General features: G+C 36.8%; 1 protein-coding gene across 1 annotated transcript in view; it reads right to left on the bottom strand.

Annotated features, from left to right (window-relative positions):
* INPP4B (inositol polyphosphate-4-phosphatase type II B) overlaps positions 1-18,070 on the bottom strand; it is a 200,052-nt gene that overhangs the window by 27,244 nt on the left and 154,738 nt on the right. The window contains exons 20-23 of the mRNA XM_034065005.1: positions 13,971-14,111; positions 10,617-10,714; positions 6,732-6,844; positions 2,464-2,618 (exon numbers count right to left, since the gene is read on the bottom strand). Coding sequence (XP_033920896.1) covers positions 2,464-2,618; positions 6,732-6,844; positions 10,617-10,714; positions 13,971-14,111 — 507 coding nt within the window. The remainder of the gene's footprint in view (positions 1-2,463; positions 2,619-6,731; positions 6,845-10,616; positions 10,715-13,970; positions 14,112-18,070) is intronic.

Genomic DNA, 18,070 nt, shown 5'->3' with positions numbered 1-18,070 from the left:
GCCCAGGTGGAGGGTCCATGCCACACTACCTAGTCAGTGGTGGCGAGGGAGGGAAGCCTGTGTCATCCAGCACTGTTCTAGAAGCACCTCCAGCAACAGATGGGCAATGGGGAGGGAGAAACAGTCCCTGCTGAATGTACGTAGCACCAAAGGTACCAAAAAAAGCACCCAAAGGCAGCTCTTGGTGAGAGCACCATGAAGGTATGCACTGTGTGTCCCCATTTGACATTGGTTTTCCTCTGTCAGCTCATGAGAAAAAAAATAGTTTGCCCCTTTTTTTTTGCAACCTCCACTTACGTGAACAATGTTATACAGATCAAAACTAGCCCAGGTAAAAGATCTATTTATTTCTTATCCTGATGGTGCAGATTATTTTGTATGCCACTGCCACACTAATTGCAAGGCTCTTGCTTTAAATCCCAGACAATCCTACCAGCCTACAATTTCCCAAGCCGAAATTATTACCTTCCATCCAACACAGCATCTAACATCAGTTCAAGGCTGTTTCAAGTTAATTTATCTGATATTAGCAGGATAAAATTTTTCTCTCCTCAAAACTACAGCAAAATCATAGAAGTAACTTTTGTGATGGTGCTTCAACCTCATATACCCATCTGCTCATTTATTTTTTAAGTTTTCTGCAGACTTTCTGGGCTTTTCACCATTCCTCTGCACCTCCAATCTACTGTTACTTCAAACAGAACTGACATGTTAGTCTTCTCAGCCTTCATAGAATCATAGAATAGTTAGGATTGGAAAGGACCTCAAGATTATCTAGTTCCAACCCCCCTGCCATGGGCAGGGACACCTCACACTAAACCATGCCACCCAAGGCTTCATCCAACCTGGCCTTCAGATCAGTTATGTGATACAAAAGCACTCAAAGTCACATTTTAGTCTACAAAAACCTACCACACTTTCACATTAACAAGTTTGTATGAATACCAGGTTTGTTTTTTTCTTTGTGAAACCATATTTGTATCTGTGAAACTTTTCCAATCTACTACTCAATGCTATTCTAACATAATAATGATTTTACGTAATTAGTTTGCCTGTATCTGGTAATTTACTGTAGCTTACATACTTTTGTATTTATTGGAGACATAAAAGGAAAAAAAAAGCAACATCTGAAATGCCAACATAAATGAAATTTAACACAGAAAACTCAGAAATTGTTCATTAATGGTAAAATATGAGGTTATGAAAGACTGCACACAAGTCATTCAGTCACTGAAATACTGCAGAGACAAAGGGATTTTTGCAAGGTATGTACAAAATTATACATCTCATTTTAATACAGGACACTGTATGAGCACCTTGCAAAACAAACCTGCATTGAAGCCATCTCAGTCCTCTGCTCAATTATTCTTTGTAAACATCACTTTGTTTCTTTAGAACATTTATCTTCACCAAAAGACAAAAAACCCTACCTGTGTAAACTTACAGTGCTAATGTAGACATTAAACACCTAATCTGACTATACTAAATATTAAGGTCAGGAATTACCAGTTACAGACTTTAAACATGATTGTTTACATAGTATGATCCAAATCCAACATAGAAAAAAGTTGTGTTTCACAGCAGTGCAAGATATGACTCTTTGCTGGCTGACCATAACATTTTCTGTTAGTTTTGCAGGGACCTTTTTTATTTGCTAGAGACCTAATTTGAATGTTGTAGATACATTTTTTAAACTCTTATAGAAAACACACTGCAGTACTGATTAAAGCCAATGATGAAAGCTTCTTTAGAGAATACAGCATCTGGATTCATTTCATGATCAAAACTTGTTTGCTCAATTTCTTTTTTTTAATTCATCAGGGTCATTTAATCAGAAATCTTTACATCTTTTAATTACACACTGCTGACAGCATCAGCCTCAATTTCTGCAGAGCTGTAATTTAGATTTAAAAATTTTATTTTTTTAAAGCATAGTAAAGATTTCATCAGATATTAATGGCAACACCATCAGTCCAAACTAACTTTAATAACATGAGGTAAGAAGAATTGCCATCTGTAAAAAATATTTATACTGCTTTCACAATATTTGTATAAGTTTTACACAAATTTTTAATGAGTGCATAAACATTTTAAAAATATATCTTAAAACAGAAATTAACTTTATTTTTTTTATTTATATTGTCATAAAAGGTTAAGTCTTGTGACAGACTAAGAAATTGTCAAAATAACTGCTGTTTACCTTAGTCAAATGCTACAGTCAGTGGTGACACTTCTAAGGTTTCACTTATCTATCTTAGAAACTGTTAATTACTGCTAAAAACACACAGTTGTGAAGCCCTTGCATGCCGAAGTGACTTACCAGCTGGCAAGCTGCTGGTCAAGCTGTGCTAAATCAGCACTGGGGCCTATCACACATTTGCAACTGGCTTTAGACCCTTTTGTACCACACTTAGTTCCTGGCTCAGCCCAAAATGCAAGGGATATGCAAAAATCTCCACATACCTTCTCATACAGTCCAGCGCCCGAATAAAGAAGTCTTTGTGAAGCTGATGTTCATCTCTCAAGATGGAGCACTGCTCCAGCGTCACTGACATGGATGTCCGGTCTTTGGCACTTTTGCAACAGGTGAAACGGACTCCATTCAGCTTACGGCAAATCTGAAACACATGCAGACATCAAAGGATTGTCTTTTTCACACCTTGTGTTCTCTATGCACTATACAGACTGAAACTCCCACAGTTTTGCAATTACAGACAAGGAATACAGAGAACTGAAGTATTTCTCAAGAAGAAAAAAAACTATAAAAGATAGTAATTCCAATGGCTACTGAAGTGTGTCTTTGCAGTTAAATCTACTGTGGGGATTTTAATATTCTAAGGATTATGTTGGCCTGATGCAGTGCCACAAAAGGTGAAAATGTGCTGAAAAGAACTGCAAACTTATCTTTTCATAGAACCATAGAATGGTTTGGGTTGGAAGGGACCTTAAAGCTCATCTAGTTTCAACCTCCTGCCATGAGCAGGGACACCTTCCACTCGATCAGGTTGCTCAAAGCCCCTTCCAACCTGGCCTTGAACACTGCCAGGGATGGACCAGCCACAACAATGTTTATAAATCTGCAGCATTAACACTTCACTAAAACAGAACCAAAAGGTTTTAGCTACTGTTCTATAGCCCACTTCCAATTTGTCCATATGACACATTTTAAAAGCAGATCTTCAAGGCTTTCACTAGGAGGACAAACGTACAAATAACCTGCTCACTGGAGAACAAAAGCCTTTATTCATTTTAAAAGCACACTGCACACAGTCTTGTACTGCAACTGCAGTCAAGACTCTCTCTCCTGCCCACCCCAACACCACCCCCTCAGCAAAGCAGAAACTGGCGGTGGATCTAACAAAATTAAAATCAAAACCTACTACTCTTAGTCCTAAGCATTTTAAACAAGTTACTAAAATGTGTGCATGGACCACAGCTTATGAAACCATTGCATCCAAAATCCTGAAGTTGAAATAGAAAGTATTTATGTTAGCCTAGACTATAAAAGGAAAAGTTGTTTCCATTTTTTCCACATTTCCTGTGAGAAACACCCTATTTAATTAAAGCTGAATTGTCTGAACACCTAATTAATGCTGAAAAGCAAAGAAGAACTTCAGCAAGTCTTAATTCAAGCTCATGGACATAGAGGACTAACATCTTCTGAGGGTATGGATTCAGACACATCTGTATTTAAATATGGTCCTTACTTTTAAGAGGTAAACTGTTCCATGCATGACTCAGAATAACTGAAGGTTAACACAAATGACTGCCATGGACTGTCTATGTCCACTGTACATTTTGGCACAATTATAAGGAACAAGGGAAACATATTTTTGATGATAATTTCTCACCTTAAGAATCAATCTGTGGTTGTGCCAGCCCATTAGTTTATGCTTTGGGTTCAAACAATATTTAACTAGAAAAAGAAAATTCTGAAGGAAAGCTGGTGTGCCCAAGTGTGGGTTTGCCTTTCCCCTGGTATAATTTGTCCTAAGAAAAGGTAATACTCTTATTTACTTGCTTCTATCCACGGAAAATCATGGCTGTAACAGTATCTAAAAAGGAAATAGTTACGAGAATAGGTCATGCAATAAATTACAGCAATTAGGCTTCATCCTAAGGAACTTCACAGCTTGGCTATCAAGGGTTTACTTTGGATCCTGCAGGGTGAAACTTCATAATCTCGCTTCGGCCAATAAGCACATATTTATCTTTTAATTGCATTAGTCTCAAAAGCTGAACTTTTTTAGGTGATGCTGTGAAAGAAGTTAACTGTTTAATTGAGGAGATTAACTCTCCTTACACTGTTTCTTTTGGAGTCCATGATTAATTGTGACTATTTGAAGTGAATGAATCATAAGAAAAAAAAACAGGTAATTATTCCAGATGAGCCTCTCATGCAGGGAAGGAAGACTAAATCCCAAATCAGGGGTGGCAGCGCATAAACTGCTGGCTAGAGAGAATCAGTTTTGAACTGAGAAGCATTCTAAGCACAATACGCAAACTACTGTAACCACAAACTTGTTTTGCATTGAAGCACAGTACAGAACTCTCAATCATTTTAAAGTGGATTAAATAGAAAACAATCTGTTCACTTAAACAAATTATAAAATCCTTAGATTCAGATTTAAGAAGAAGCATAGGTTAACCTGATAGGCTGGGCCACAAAAATCCTTACAATTACTCAGTTCACTAAGCAGCAGCAGTTAAACAAAATGAATAATTAAATGGGCAAACTGTGATCTGATTGCTCTAGAATATACTTAGTTTATTTCTTGTGATCTAAGACAAAAGATGAAGAGGCCGTTTTGGAGATCAGAATATAGCATTTAAGTCTTTATTCCCTTATATTTAGAATAAGAAATATTTGTGATACCAATTTACAAAAACTGACTTTTAAAACACAGCTGTATTCTCAGGGTCCCATTACACAAGGGATTACATGCAGATGCAGATACATGTGCATATCCATCTAGAATCTACTGCAATAACAAAGTGATATCCATACATACTTTCCAATAGATAAATGTAATATAGTGCAACAATATAAAAATCAATGAGTCAAGAAATACTCATTTCAGATTTACAGTAAGGTAACATGAGCAGAAGCAGCGAAGGAAAAATCTGAATCAGTTTGAATGTTCAAAGAATGATTTTTACCCATGAAATTGTTTCCAGAGAATCCTGAATAGATGGTAGAAGACAACTTTCTATAGCCAAAGATTAAGGAAATTTTCATATAGCTTATTTTACATTACCCTGTACTGATTTATCTTATACTTCTTCAAAAAGCAATGTTTCATAATAATTGCAGAACTTGTACTGTTAGAAAGGCTTCTGGTTTTACTCACAACAGATTTATACTGTAATAGCATGTGATATTTATGAACCACAAGGCAAAATGTTATTAGCAATATAAGAAATTACAGCAGTGTTATTAATACAAAGACATAGCTAATATTGTCTTGTTCCTAATGCCAATGAAGAGACGTGGAAAATTTAATTAATTTTTTTTATCAAACACTTATTTCCTTGAAGGGTATATTAGTTTGAAAGTTCCCCCAGATGCATGGTCTTGCTTCAATTCTAGTAGATAAAGATTGAGCATCTGCTTATATAATGGTCAGAGACATCAAGGGTGTCTATTCTTATTACCTGGTTGAATTCCACATTCCTGAAAATCTTGAGCTCTTTATAAGTCTCTAAGGTCATTTATTTGGTTGGGGGTTTTGTTTGTTTGTTTTTAACACAGAACTGGGAAACAAAAGGAATTATGTAAATAAAGCAAAGTAAGTATCATTCATTGTTTGATAAATATTTTTGTGTTCTCCCTGTGTCCGAACATCTGCTCTTTGCATATAAACCTTATCAGTGCCCTCGGAGTGGCTGTCACAGTGACACTGGCTAAAAAAACCCATAAAATGTGATTGAAAAGAAGTTGTGCTGATACAATTAAACACTTGTTTACAAAATGTAAGTACTAAAAAGTTGAGGACAGCAATATTTAACAAAGGGTAGAGCAAGTAATTATGTCCTCAAAGGTTATGGACACCAAACAATAAAAGGAAGGTATTTCAAATAACCAAATTTTATATTATCAAAGAATGGATATGATTTTAAACAAACAAGCAAAAAAAGTTATATACTGTAGCTGAATACTGTATTGTCTCTCCCATATGACGTGATACAGCGATAGCTATGCATGATCATCCAAAAAATTAATTCTATCCATACTGAGGATGAAAGGATTCCTCTGCCTAAAACTGGACTCAGTTAAGCGAAAAGCCATGCCCCAAACAATACATAAACCTCTTTTATCCTATTATACAACTTACTGATATAACTGAAAAATTCTGCATCTGGAACAAAACAGCATAGCACAAAAAAGCAGCAACACAGGCCATGGACTGCCTGGCTAGGAGAAGCTTTGCAGTAAAGGAGCTGGAGGAAGCAGGGGACAACAAAGTGACCAAGACCATCTCTCCGAATTCTTGCCAGTCCTACCAGTTAAGAAAGCAGGAAAAACATAGTATCTGTAACTTAACTGTAGGAAGAAGAGATATATGTATGAGTGGGATGAGAGCCCATCAGAATGGAAATGTTAGAGAGCCATTTCAGCCTATCTACTTTAATCAATGAGTTTCCCAATTACACCCTTAAAATGCATTGCACTTACACTATCAGCAGGCACACAAAAATCATATGAACACATACGAAACAAGAGGACTTACTGTCGCAGCCAGCCACATGATTTCTACATTCTTTCTCTTTTTGGCCTGGATATTTTGATGGAGATTTTCTAGCAATCCCTTTAAATCATTTTGTTCTTGAAAATGTGGTAAGCCTGGAAAAAAAGGTTGATGAATAGAGAAATAATCAAGCATATAAAAATCTGCTTTGATGGGATGCATTTATTAGGTCAAAATATTTTGCTTTTGTTACATCTCATTTTTCTTAGATAATGGTGCTTTACTTCCTAATATAAGAGGAGGGTTAAACAACACTAAACACCACCACCACACCACACACATCCCCCCAAATTTAACAAAGGATATTTCTCAGTCTGAGGAGCTTTGATTTTGAAATACAAAACAATTTCAGGTTTACTTAAAATCCAAAATTATACCTAATTGCCCTAGGTATGGCAGCTGAGCTGACATTTTATTATCATAGATGTCTAGTGGCAATTCAAGAATAAGCAATTTAATTTGCTCTTCTGTTTTGTGGGTATATATGGGAGGGGTTTGTTTTAATGTTACCTTTATTAGTTTTGAAAATCAGCAGAAACAATCAAAATCTGTTTTTCAAATTTACTTCTTCAAGCCCCAAGCCTAAGATTTACACTCAATTCCAAGAGTAAAAATGAGGCAAGTACTAATGTAGGTCAAAATCCATTCTCCTAATGTGATCACAGCTGGAATGATCCCTCTTATCAACAGGCTTTTACCTTTTATCTGTAATGAATTCTGTAGTTTCCCCTACCCATGATTCATAGTAAGAAATAATTTAAATATACTCAAGAACTATTCTAAAAATGTCTAAACTGCCTTACTCATACGGTGCTGCCAAAAAGAAAAAAATGCAGAAAAGCACATTCAAACTAGTTTTGCAATAATCTTAATGAGGATTGTTTTATCTTTGTAGTACAATTCCTGATCAGGCAATTAGATAATGCAGAGCATATGAAAATACATTACAACCTGCTAGACTATTATATTTATCCTGCATCTGCTTCTTTCAAACACATAGCATACAACAAGTACTCTAAAAAGATGCTTCCAGATTATGGGAATTCATAACTAGGTAAGTATTTTATTGTTTCATAGCAGTTTTCCTTTGGTTCACAGCATAAAATAAGCCATCTCAGAGAGATGACTTCACCACAGGTAAAACAAGATTCTCCTAATTTATAGTAGCAGCAAATGAGCTGCATCTTGACTGGATGTGATCGATCACTTAGATTCTTTGTGTCATAAAGCAGCATTAAACCATCAAATCATTCTCACAGATTATAAGGAGGAAAAGCCTGGAAGTACTTAACAGACTCACAGACTTCATGTTGAAAATGCACGTACTGCTACATGCATTATTATGCTATGGAATAAAAGCTTTGTTTGCTGGATTTCTAAACCTTGCATGTAAGGTCCTTTCCAACCCTAACTATTCTATGATTCTATGTATCACTCCTCTAACAGGGAACAATGATGAACTGATGTTGCGATGGGTGTTGGGTATCAAGTAAGCAACACTGAATATGACTCATGATATGGGTTTCTTCATCTTTTCAGCTGTTTAAATTGAGTTCTAAACTGTTCTTTTCAATTAATCAGGTACTACGAAACAACAATCACACATTTTTTTCTATCCTTACTATATCATTAGATACTCCATAAAAGCAGTACTATTTTGGTGCCTAAATCAGTGCTACATTTGGTTGGCATTTTTAGTAGGAATCTTTCTGGAAGCACATTGTTATTTACAGTTTTCAAAGATTCCTATTAGATAATTAAAGACATTAAGAAACATGGTGCATATTCATCTAAAAGAAGACGGAAAGTCAGTGTTCAGCATATAGTTACATGCAGCTGAAGACTTTTAGTAACTGGGAAGACAGAGAAAGCTAGAATATTACTTGCAATCAGAATTACAGAGATGAGAGGAAAAACTAACAGTAAAGGTGGCAATACCTTTATGTGAGTGGAAAATTGAATTCATTGAAATGGAATATATGAATGAAGCAGCAGGCAAGTGAGGCTGCCTAAGGGTGGTGGATGCAACAGCATGGCCAACAGGCTGTGAGTCCCTAAATTCAGTCTGACTTTATCAGCACTGTTTTTGTAACTAAGAGCTTTGTGAGGTGGGTCCTGGGCTTACTTTGCAGCACAGATTTGGCATTAGAGGAAACTATCCAGAAAGGTGTGACAAAACCATCAAGGTGCCATCAATGCTGAATGACTCTCACTTGCCACAACACCAGGGCTGCTGCCAGCTTGCATGGAGGGTTAGCTTCTTAAAAACATGAGCACAGAGATAAAGAGACAGGAGAGGAACTGAAGTCCTCCCCCAGCTGAATGCTTTGGAGAGCATGACTTTGTTTTTCCGAGGAGCTGGTTTAAAAGGCATGTTTCTCCAAGCCAAAAGAGAGATTCCATGCAATGGCAGGGAGCTACTGGGTAGGGCAATGGAACCAGAAGGTGCTTTGTCTTTTGTAAAAATTTGGATGAAAAACAGACTCGGATCTTAGAGGTAGAGAAAAAGCAAGAAGGTAATAATAACCAGAAAAGACATAATGAATTAGATAAGCATAGTTCTTAAAAGCCTGCACAGTCTGGAAGAAGTCCAGGAAGACTCTGTGGCTCACTAATAATCCTTCTGCAAGAAGACAGTACAAGGTTAGTTTCTGTTACTGAAAAGTGGCCAATCCTATCTGAATGCAAATTTTTGCTTTTATATAATCTGAACCATTTATGAGGTAGCAAATCTACCTTAGACCTAACCCCAGATGAGCTTAGTTTTTCAGGATGCTTTCTTGGCAGGATTCCCTTAAATTAATTACTAACTTCTTGTATGAGTTTCTCTGTAGAAATCCTAGAAATCCTAGAGCCGGGGGGGGGATGATGGGCATACTGCCCACTGTTTAAGAACAGAACTTTCATTTCTGTCACAGCTATTAACATCTGAAAATCATCCTGAGATAAAAGATAAGTATGTACACATATACAGTGATACACTGGATATAACTCCCAGTACATACATGTAGTAGATAATTTGCAAAACTAACCAACACAAGGTATGCTGTATGAGAACAGAAGCTTTGCAAGGGATTTTAACAGGCAGTATTCACCATAAGGAGGCACATGCAAATCCTGTAGGATGACAGACCTTTAGATTTAAAAGATTCATCCCCCCCCTTTGTAAAAAGGGAAGGAACAGAGACTTAAATCCAAGCTATTTAAAATCAAGCTGTAAAATCTGCAACATTTGGGAATATAGTTTAGGCATTTAGACCACTTTAATAGGATTAGATTGATACAAATGGTCTTTTCACTGTTTGCTTTCAAGAATCAGAGTAACAGACTCATAATATTTATGATACCAAATTTCTGTAAAATTGAAATATAGGGCCCATTCTAATGGAACCCTGTTATTCACATCAGTGACATTATGACGTGGCTCACTGCTTGCATTTGCATCTGCCAGTTTCTCAGTGGTTTGCCATACCTTAATACATTTGCAAAATAAGAATGGAGGGAATGACTGAAACTGATGAAAATTCCCACCAAGTATTTCTGTACAAATATATTAGCTACAGACTGTCCTCTACTTGAAATATCAAAAGGCATATTATACTAAGATTTAAAAGAGCTGTTTGGGTCATCATTATGCTGTTTCGCTCTCCTTGTAGTTTCTGCTGTGGCGTTGGGCCTGCAATCACTACTGACTTCAGCAGGGCTGTGTGCAGGCCATGTTCAGAGTATTAAACTTTATGGAACAAGTTATGGGACTGAGGCCTAAATCTAAAAGCTGCACACTAATACTGTGGTAACGTTACTTATAATTTTCTATCTATTAAACCTTTTCAAAGCCATTTGCATATTGCATTATTTTGTACTTACAATCAGGAGGCATTTTTTCTGTAAACAGCTTGTAATATTCTTTTAGAAGTTCTAAGTTTTCCTGGTTAATGTTTTCCTGCAAAGTGGTATCTCCAAACCTATAAAAAAGCACAATGAAACAATGGAAAAAAAAATCCCACACAAATGACCAAAACTAAACCAAAGCTAAATTATCCTTTTGAATGATTGCTCTGCATACAGAAATCATAGAACCATAGAACAATTTGGGTTGAAAAAGACCTTAAAATCATCCAGTTCCAACCCCTGATACCGGCAAGGACACCGTTTGCAGGACTTTGATTGTTTTTGTTTTATTCCCCCCCCTTCCAGCATTGAATGTAGTAGATTTTGTCAAACATGTAGTTGCTAATCTCTCTTATGCTTTTAACTAATATTTTAATACTTCAGAATGGGGTCACCACACATGGATAATTTTTCCAAAATCATATGGGCAAAGTAATTTACTTACAGACAAACATTCAGTTAAGCACATGTTCTTTTTACCTTTGCAAATCCTGCATAAACGCAAGGGCTTTTTGTAGGAATTTCAGATGGCACCACAGGCAGAAAATAACATCTCTTACTGCTGCTCTTGCTTAAGTGTATTAATTTCTACCAGATCTGGACAATATTGAATCCACACAAGATGGAATATATTCAAGTGTCAGGTGGAAAACCTTCTGAAGAAATATTTTCTGCTATGGTCTGAAAATATTTGCTATAAATAGTCAAACTGATCACTTCTTTGGGCCCTTTCTGACCTACACTGCTCCTGAGCTGTTGGTTATCTTGATTTCTTGTATCTGAAGCCAGTGACAGAACCATTTCCTTGTTGTTGAGCAGTGATTTCACCATTAAGCTTCAGAGTTATGACCTGCAGGCTAGCTGGCTTCAGTCATCTTCATTTAAGTTTACTGTGGCACACAGACCTCAGCAGTTGCTTGACAGTGCTGCAGCTGGCTCAGGAACATGTTCTGGGCTTTCTGGCAGCAGCAGAGTCTGCTGGGAACACATCCCCTAATCCTTGTTATTCTGCACTTCACAGAAAATCCAGACAACATCAGGATGCCATTATGCTTATCCATGAACTGACCATAGCTACATAGGCAAGTACCTTTACCTGCAAGATCAAAATTCCTGCAACAGCCAAGTTGGAGAAAATACAGGCTAAAAAAGAGAAATATATAATATAAATCTCCTGGTAGTTCTGCTGTGAGAGATATGAATATAAAGACAGGAATGCCCCTTGTGTAGTTAGGACTCATCTCTAGAACAGCCTTGAAATAAAGAAAAGGACGACAGAGAAGGAAATGGTGGAGTACAGAGAGACGTGGACAGGTAAACCTGTTCAGGACAGGTAACTCTACCAGGTAGAAAAAAGGGAACACAAATCAGAAGATACCAAATGTACTGTTACATCATGCAGATGGAAATAAAACATTCAAATGTGCTGAAGAGGGAAAAGACTACTTGCTCAACAGCCATTGCTGCACTGTCACATACGAATGTTTATTTTAAATCAGATACATTCTCAACTGTGCTACACTGAAGAGATGTTTTCATCTAAATAAAGCAACATTTTCTAGAAATTTATCGCAAAATTTTCTTTCTGTTCTCATGTTAATTTCCCCCCCAAAGAATATTTTTTACCTAAAAACATGTGCAGTGTTTCCAACCTCAAAGACAAAGGTATAGCTTTAGGAGTTAAGCAGTATTTTGAATTAAGTCTAACATTTACACCTGTAAGTGAATGCAGAAAAAACTGTTTCTGCATGGAATAATCCAGCTTGACTTTTTCGATAGATATATATATTAATATACATAGATATATTTACAGATCTACATATATTATTTTTTTTATTCATGGTTTTCTTTGTCCATAATGTAAAATCACCACTGTGAACAAGACTACCAGTCTTCCTTCCACTCCACCTGCAAGCCAGACATCTTTTCATACCAGCTCCTCTCTACAAGCCCCCATATATCCAGGGTGTTTCTAAATCTCATCAAATCTTTCTTCGGGGCATTTGTAACGTAATAGTCCTTCCTGCCTATCCCACCCATGTATGCTGTCATGAACTTGCTTTTTCATTCCTCCATACTCCCCTGATTTTGGAGAAACCTGTTGTGTCCCAGTCACAACTGTCATGATCATTTTTTTTTATGTTGTACCCCATCACCTTGGCCATGTCACTCCTCTCATAGCATCATTTTTCCCTTCTTTATGCATCAAGTATAAGCTATTTTAATTTTCAAGAATGTTTCAAGTTCTCTAACCCACTACTTGACTTTTTCAACAGTAAAATGCCAGGGTTTACCATTTTATGATTCAGCCTATATCTCTCATTTCAATTTTCTATCTAAATTTTCTCATACATCACCACTCACAATTTGGAGAAGTCCCCCACAGACATCCACAAAGATACCTGATGGTATTCCTTAGAAGACTTCCTTCCTTAAAAGACAAAAGACTGCTTTTACTCTGCTGTCTGCATAGAATAGGACATGAAACTCCTGCTGTGCTTAGCTTCTTGCTTATTGTCCAGGTTAACTTATTTTTTCACTGTTTCACTCTATTTCCCCAGCTACACTTGCTTTTTGAGTTTGTAGTGAATGCAATCTAATGATACATGTCTCTCTGATGCCCTGTTAATAAAACCAGTTAAGGAAGAAAAGAAAAAGTATCTGTTCATTATTGATGCCTACCTTGCAGTTTTAGCACTGCACAAACTTGATGATTAAACATCATGGGTAGATAAGCCTCTCTTGGAAAACTAACAGGCTGCTGAGATTTTGACTTTTATTGTGCTAATCAATTAGTTTCCAGCAACCTTTTCAGAGGATTAATATTAGCACGTCAGAACTATATCATTAGCCTTAATGTTTCTACAAACATAATACTAAGCATTCCCTGTTATTAACTAACAATCCTCAACCCTGGAAAAAAGCCCTAAAAAGTTGTGAAAAATGATCTCTTTCTAGCTTATGACTTGCCCAGCACCTTCAACCCCGCTTCTAAGATAATAAGAATTTTCAATTTTCAAACTCATATTCGAAACAAACTTCCACATCTGTGAAATAGAAATTAATTTAATATCTGTATCCAGGTGAAACTTGGCATTGGCCGTGTGAAATGCACCCCTGTATATGGTCATATCTTCACTTGGACTTTTCATTATTTTGCATGGCTTCATAGCTTGTGCTTATTTCCTTTAATACTTTTTAAAATACACACCAAGCAAATGTGAGATGGTCCAACAACAAATAACAAAACAGATTTATTTTTAGTCCTGGGAGATACCCTATACTAGCACAGCATACTTGGATAGAAAATGAAACATGATTTTCTCTTACCTCTCTGCAAGTGTCTGCTGTTCATTGATTCCAACATTAAAGAGTACTGGGTACATGCGAAGTAGCTTTCCTTCTTTAATCTCTTGTGGCAGCAACTCAAACATCTTTGCTGGAAGCTGGACCTCTATAACATAATGTTCACTAGGAAAATAAAAAGATGGATAAGGATGGGCATATCAATTAGTTTGCTTGAAATTATAACCTTCCTAAATTACAGAGAACATGGAGACTTATAAATCCTTCCCTTTTCTCCTTAATTGTTTTGAACCATAGAATGTGACGATTCAGTTTGCTTGCTTTAAGAGGATAACCGAGCTATATGGAAAAAAGGCAGGTAAATATAATCACACTTGATAGGGATTTCTTTACTGAAGTGAAAATAGGACTCAGGTTGAAAGCAGTAAGTCTTCTGTTACCAAAACATAAGTGAGAACTCCTCAAATCTTAAAATGCATCCTGCTGAGTTACAACAACTCCCTTTCGGAAGTCATGACTTGATCCTGTATCCACTCTAAATGCAATATGAGCAAAAACCTTTCAGAAAAGCTCCAAGCAAAATTCCCGTTTTCTTCAGTGGCTAGATTTTCTCTCTGGGGATAGAAAGCACCACCAATAACAAAACTGACTCTGTGAAGACAATAACTGAAGGCTCATTACACAAACATAAATCCTATTTTAGGAGAAGAGATGTAATATAAAACAGCTGTGGTTATATGTTTGTGTTTGGTCTGATTTTATGAAAAACATGTTACTTTGGCTGCTAGTCTAAACTCTTACTATGTGTAACCCTCCAAGTTGAATTTGAGGACTGATGCCTGACCCCACAACAGAAACAACAGCATGCTGTTAACTTGTGGTTTATTAGGTTTCTTTCAATTATTAGAGCAATCAGTCTAATAAAAGAGGAACAGACTAGAAGCAAATCCATTTGTCTCCATGATCTAGCATTTTTATCATTCAAACACAGCCAAATGATAATGAAGACTGAGGTTTTCTCTCCTGCAGAGCACATCTGGTGTACCACCAAGAAGGAAGAATACCACAGCAACAGAAGGGAAGGAAGATCCACATCCTACCTACAGAAACCAGGCCTACGAAGTCACACAACTTCTGCATGTAAACTTCAGCTAGAATTTTTTTTTGCAGCTGTTAAAAGAAATCTATCACGAAGTCACTCCAACCCTTGTTTTAATCAATCACATGCTTGCTAAGAAATTAAAATACAATCTGGATTTCTCATGTGTAGAATTTGGGAAAGAAAACTCAGAAAACCTTGAACAAAAGAGGCAGTTTCTGCACTAGCTCTGACAGCCTTGGCAAACTGGAGGGATGAGTGGCACTATCTCAGAGCAGGTGCTCAGATAATTATTTTAGCTTAGAAGAGTTCATGGTTGCATTCGAACCTCTATCCTATCCACGTATCTGAGAGCAAAATATAATAGATCCAGTATAGGCTTGTGACTGAATTGTAATTACATGCAACTAGGGCAACAGCATATGCCTTGGTTCTGCCTTGGTACAGGCTAGAACTAGCGTGTAATCTCTGAGCAAATGCCAAATGCTCCCTACTGAGGGGGGTTATCAGTTTTCAATGGAGGATATATGCCTTAGAACGGGGAAAAGAATAAGTGTGTGTGTGAAGAAACAGTTTAATTCCCCAGATAAGTGTATTTGGTTTGTGTTTTGTTTAATTAATTCACCTCTGTGAAGGAAATTGTGAGTTAGCAAGGATGACAGTAAAGAACTCAAATGACCTTTGTATAAAAGCATTCATTCACAGGCTGCATGTGAGCTCTCCTAGTTGCTGTCAGGTACTGCCAGGACATTTTTCTGTGATGAAGCACTTTCATGAGGTTGAGAAGAAATGTTGGTTTAGGCTAAATCGAAGAACATATGCTGCTGAACCAAAATGCCACCAAATCCCTGCACTGCTACATTTCACACCCCCAAATCACTACAAATCTTTCACTATGTGGAAGAACACTGGGAAATGCTGACCTTTAGGCATGATAAATTAACGTTGGTATCATTTGAGAGCCTCCCCTTGCCCCCCCCCCCCCTTATTTTTTCTTCCTTTTTGAAGCATTTTTAAAAGTCTCACAGATAATCCATAGTAACTCTGAAAAAAACCCCAACCCAACAAACTCTAATTCCACAATGAAAACAACTCATTTCTGATCATGTAAGTAAAAGGCTCCCAAGCTTTCACAGAGCTGCATAGAGATGGTACTGAAGTCAGGTGGGCAAAAAAGAAAAAATAATTCAAAGTACTGAAATCTGGAAGACTTGATATTAATTTACTGAAGATCTTACAGCTCCTGTGCTTTTATTTAAACATGAAACACTAATACAGCAGTAAATTTTATTGCCATGTCATGTCTGTCTTTTTGTAGCTAGGATCAGTGCAGAGATACCAGCTTTTTTCAGCATGAGATGAGTAAGGTAGCTATCACATTTTCCAATAAGAAGGAAATATCAGTACATAATTTTTAACATTCAATGATCTCTCAGGGCAACAGGGTGGAGAAATCCAGCATGTTTAAGAGAGTAAATAATAAATCATATCTTTCCAAATAATTATATGATTTTTTGGCATTACATACTTAAATGTATATAATTTCATTAAAACAGACTGTTTAAGACTACCCCTTTCTTTGATTTTATTTGACTTATTCTCTAATATTTGCTATCATTCCATATCAAGTCATTTATAAGCACCTTTGCTTTGCAACAGAAAAAACAATGCACACATGGTCAGTCACTGCATCTCAGCTGGGAAGTGTTTACCTAGCTCTTCTTTTAGCTAAGTGATGACTTTTTAGATCATTCCAATGTGGCTGTAAAAGTGCTAGTCTGATAGTGGACTTCATTGAAAATGTGGTATCAAAAACTGCGGTGCCTCAAAGTTCATATGCACAAATGCTTTTATAAAATTCTTCTACAGAATGTAAGTATAATAAAATACTACAATATAATGCCTATAATAATAAAAAAACCTGAGAACCTGAATTAAGCTTCATTTTTCCTGGATGGCCAGAGTCAGCCACCCACATCAGCAGGTTAGCAAACTGCTAGTCAATGCCACAGCTCTTTGGATTGATTTGTTTGTGTACACAGAATCTCAGTCTTAAGCACTTCCCCAGAAAAACAATTGCAAGTGAATACTCTGACTCTGCAAGATAAGAATTTGTAGCTTAATCTTCTGTCTTGCATTTCTAGAGTCTTTCGGCCTCATTTTATTGAGCCACACCATGTAACAAGCCAAATGATCTTACACATTTATTAGAAATAACTAGGCTTTCCACTGTCTTCTCTTTCTATGCTTGACTTCCAATGCTGTGTGATAGGAGCTGTCTCATCACAGCTCTAACAAGAATGGGGCTCCTATGCATAAGCTTTTAAGGTTTTAATTTTTTTTTTAGCCTGATATTGATTCCATCCCGTGAACACCTGCCAGTAAGTACAGTACAGCAATCACGGGCAGTAACTCTTCTTCCTAAAGACTGACTACTCCATCAATCCAGAATGCCCGAGGCAGCTCAAAGCCCAAGTCTCTTTTCAAGCCAGGACCTCCTAGCGTGACAGTTCAGTGTACTGCAGTAATGGCAGTAAGCCAGTAAATGTAGCTGCTGGATTTTTCAAGCTTTTTGACTGCTGTAATTTGCAAAGGATGTATGTCTTATGTTTTATCTACACACCATAATTATTCTTGATTATTCCCGATGCGTTGCCTATCACATTCCGGCCTTCCTGCTATTTATTTCAATCCTTTCTCAGAAGGCCCATAGAATAAGAGTGAATTATCCAAGATAATTAAGTAAATCAGTGGTGAAAACCCCCTTCAGAGGAAACACATCTTTTCTAAAAGTTGCTGCTTTTAGCTGAATTTAATTTACGGTCATCTTAAGAATAATGATACTACTAAGGAAGTGATTTCTGCAAAAATAAAAACATTTGGAGCTTCAGACTAGAATAATTCTGAAGATTGAACCCTCATTCCTCCTGCGTAACAATCTATTAACTCTCTCATAGCCATAATTAATGAAGTTTATGTCCTGATATTCAGCAGTGCTTATGTGAGATGCATAATGTATCAGTGG

This window comes from Melopsittacus undulatus, chromosome 7, assembly GCF_012275295.1.
Source record: "Melopsittacus undulatus isolate bMelUnd1 chromosome 7, bMelUnd1.mat.Z, whole genome shotgun sequence".
NCBI lineage: Eukaryota > Metazoa > Chordata > Aves > Psittaciformes > Psittaculidae > Melopsittacus > Melopsittacus undulatus.
Note: the sequence above shows the minus strand (reverse complement) of the source record. Positions and strands in the feature narration are given on the sequence as shown.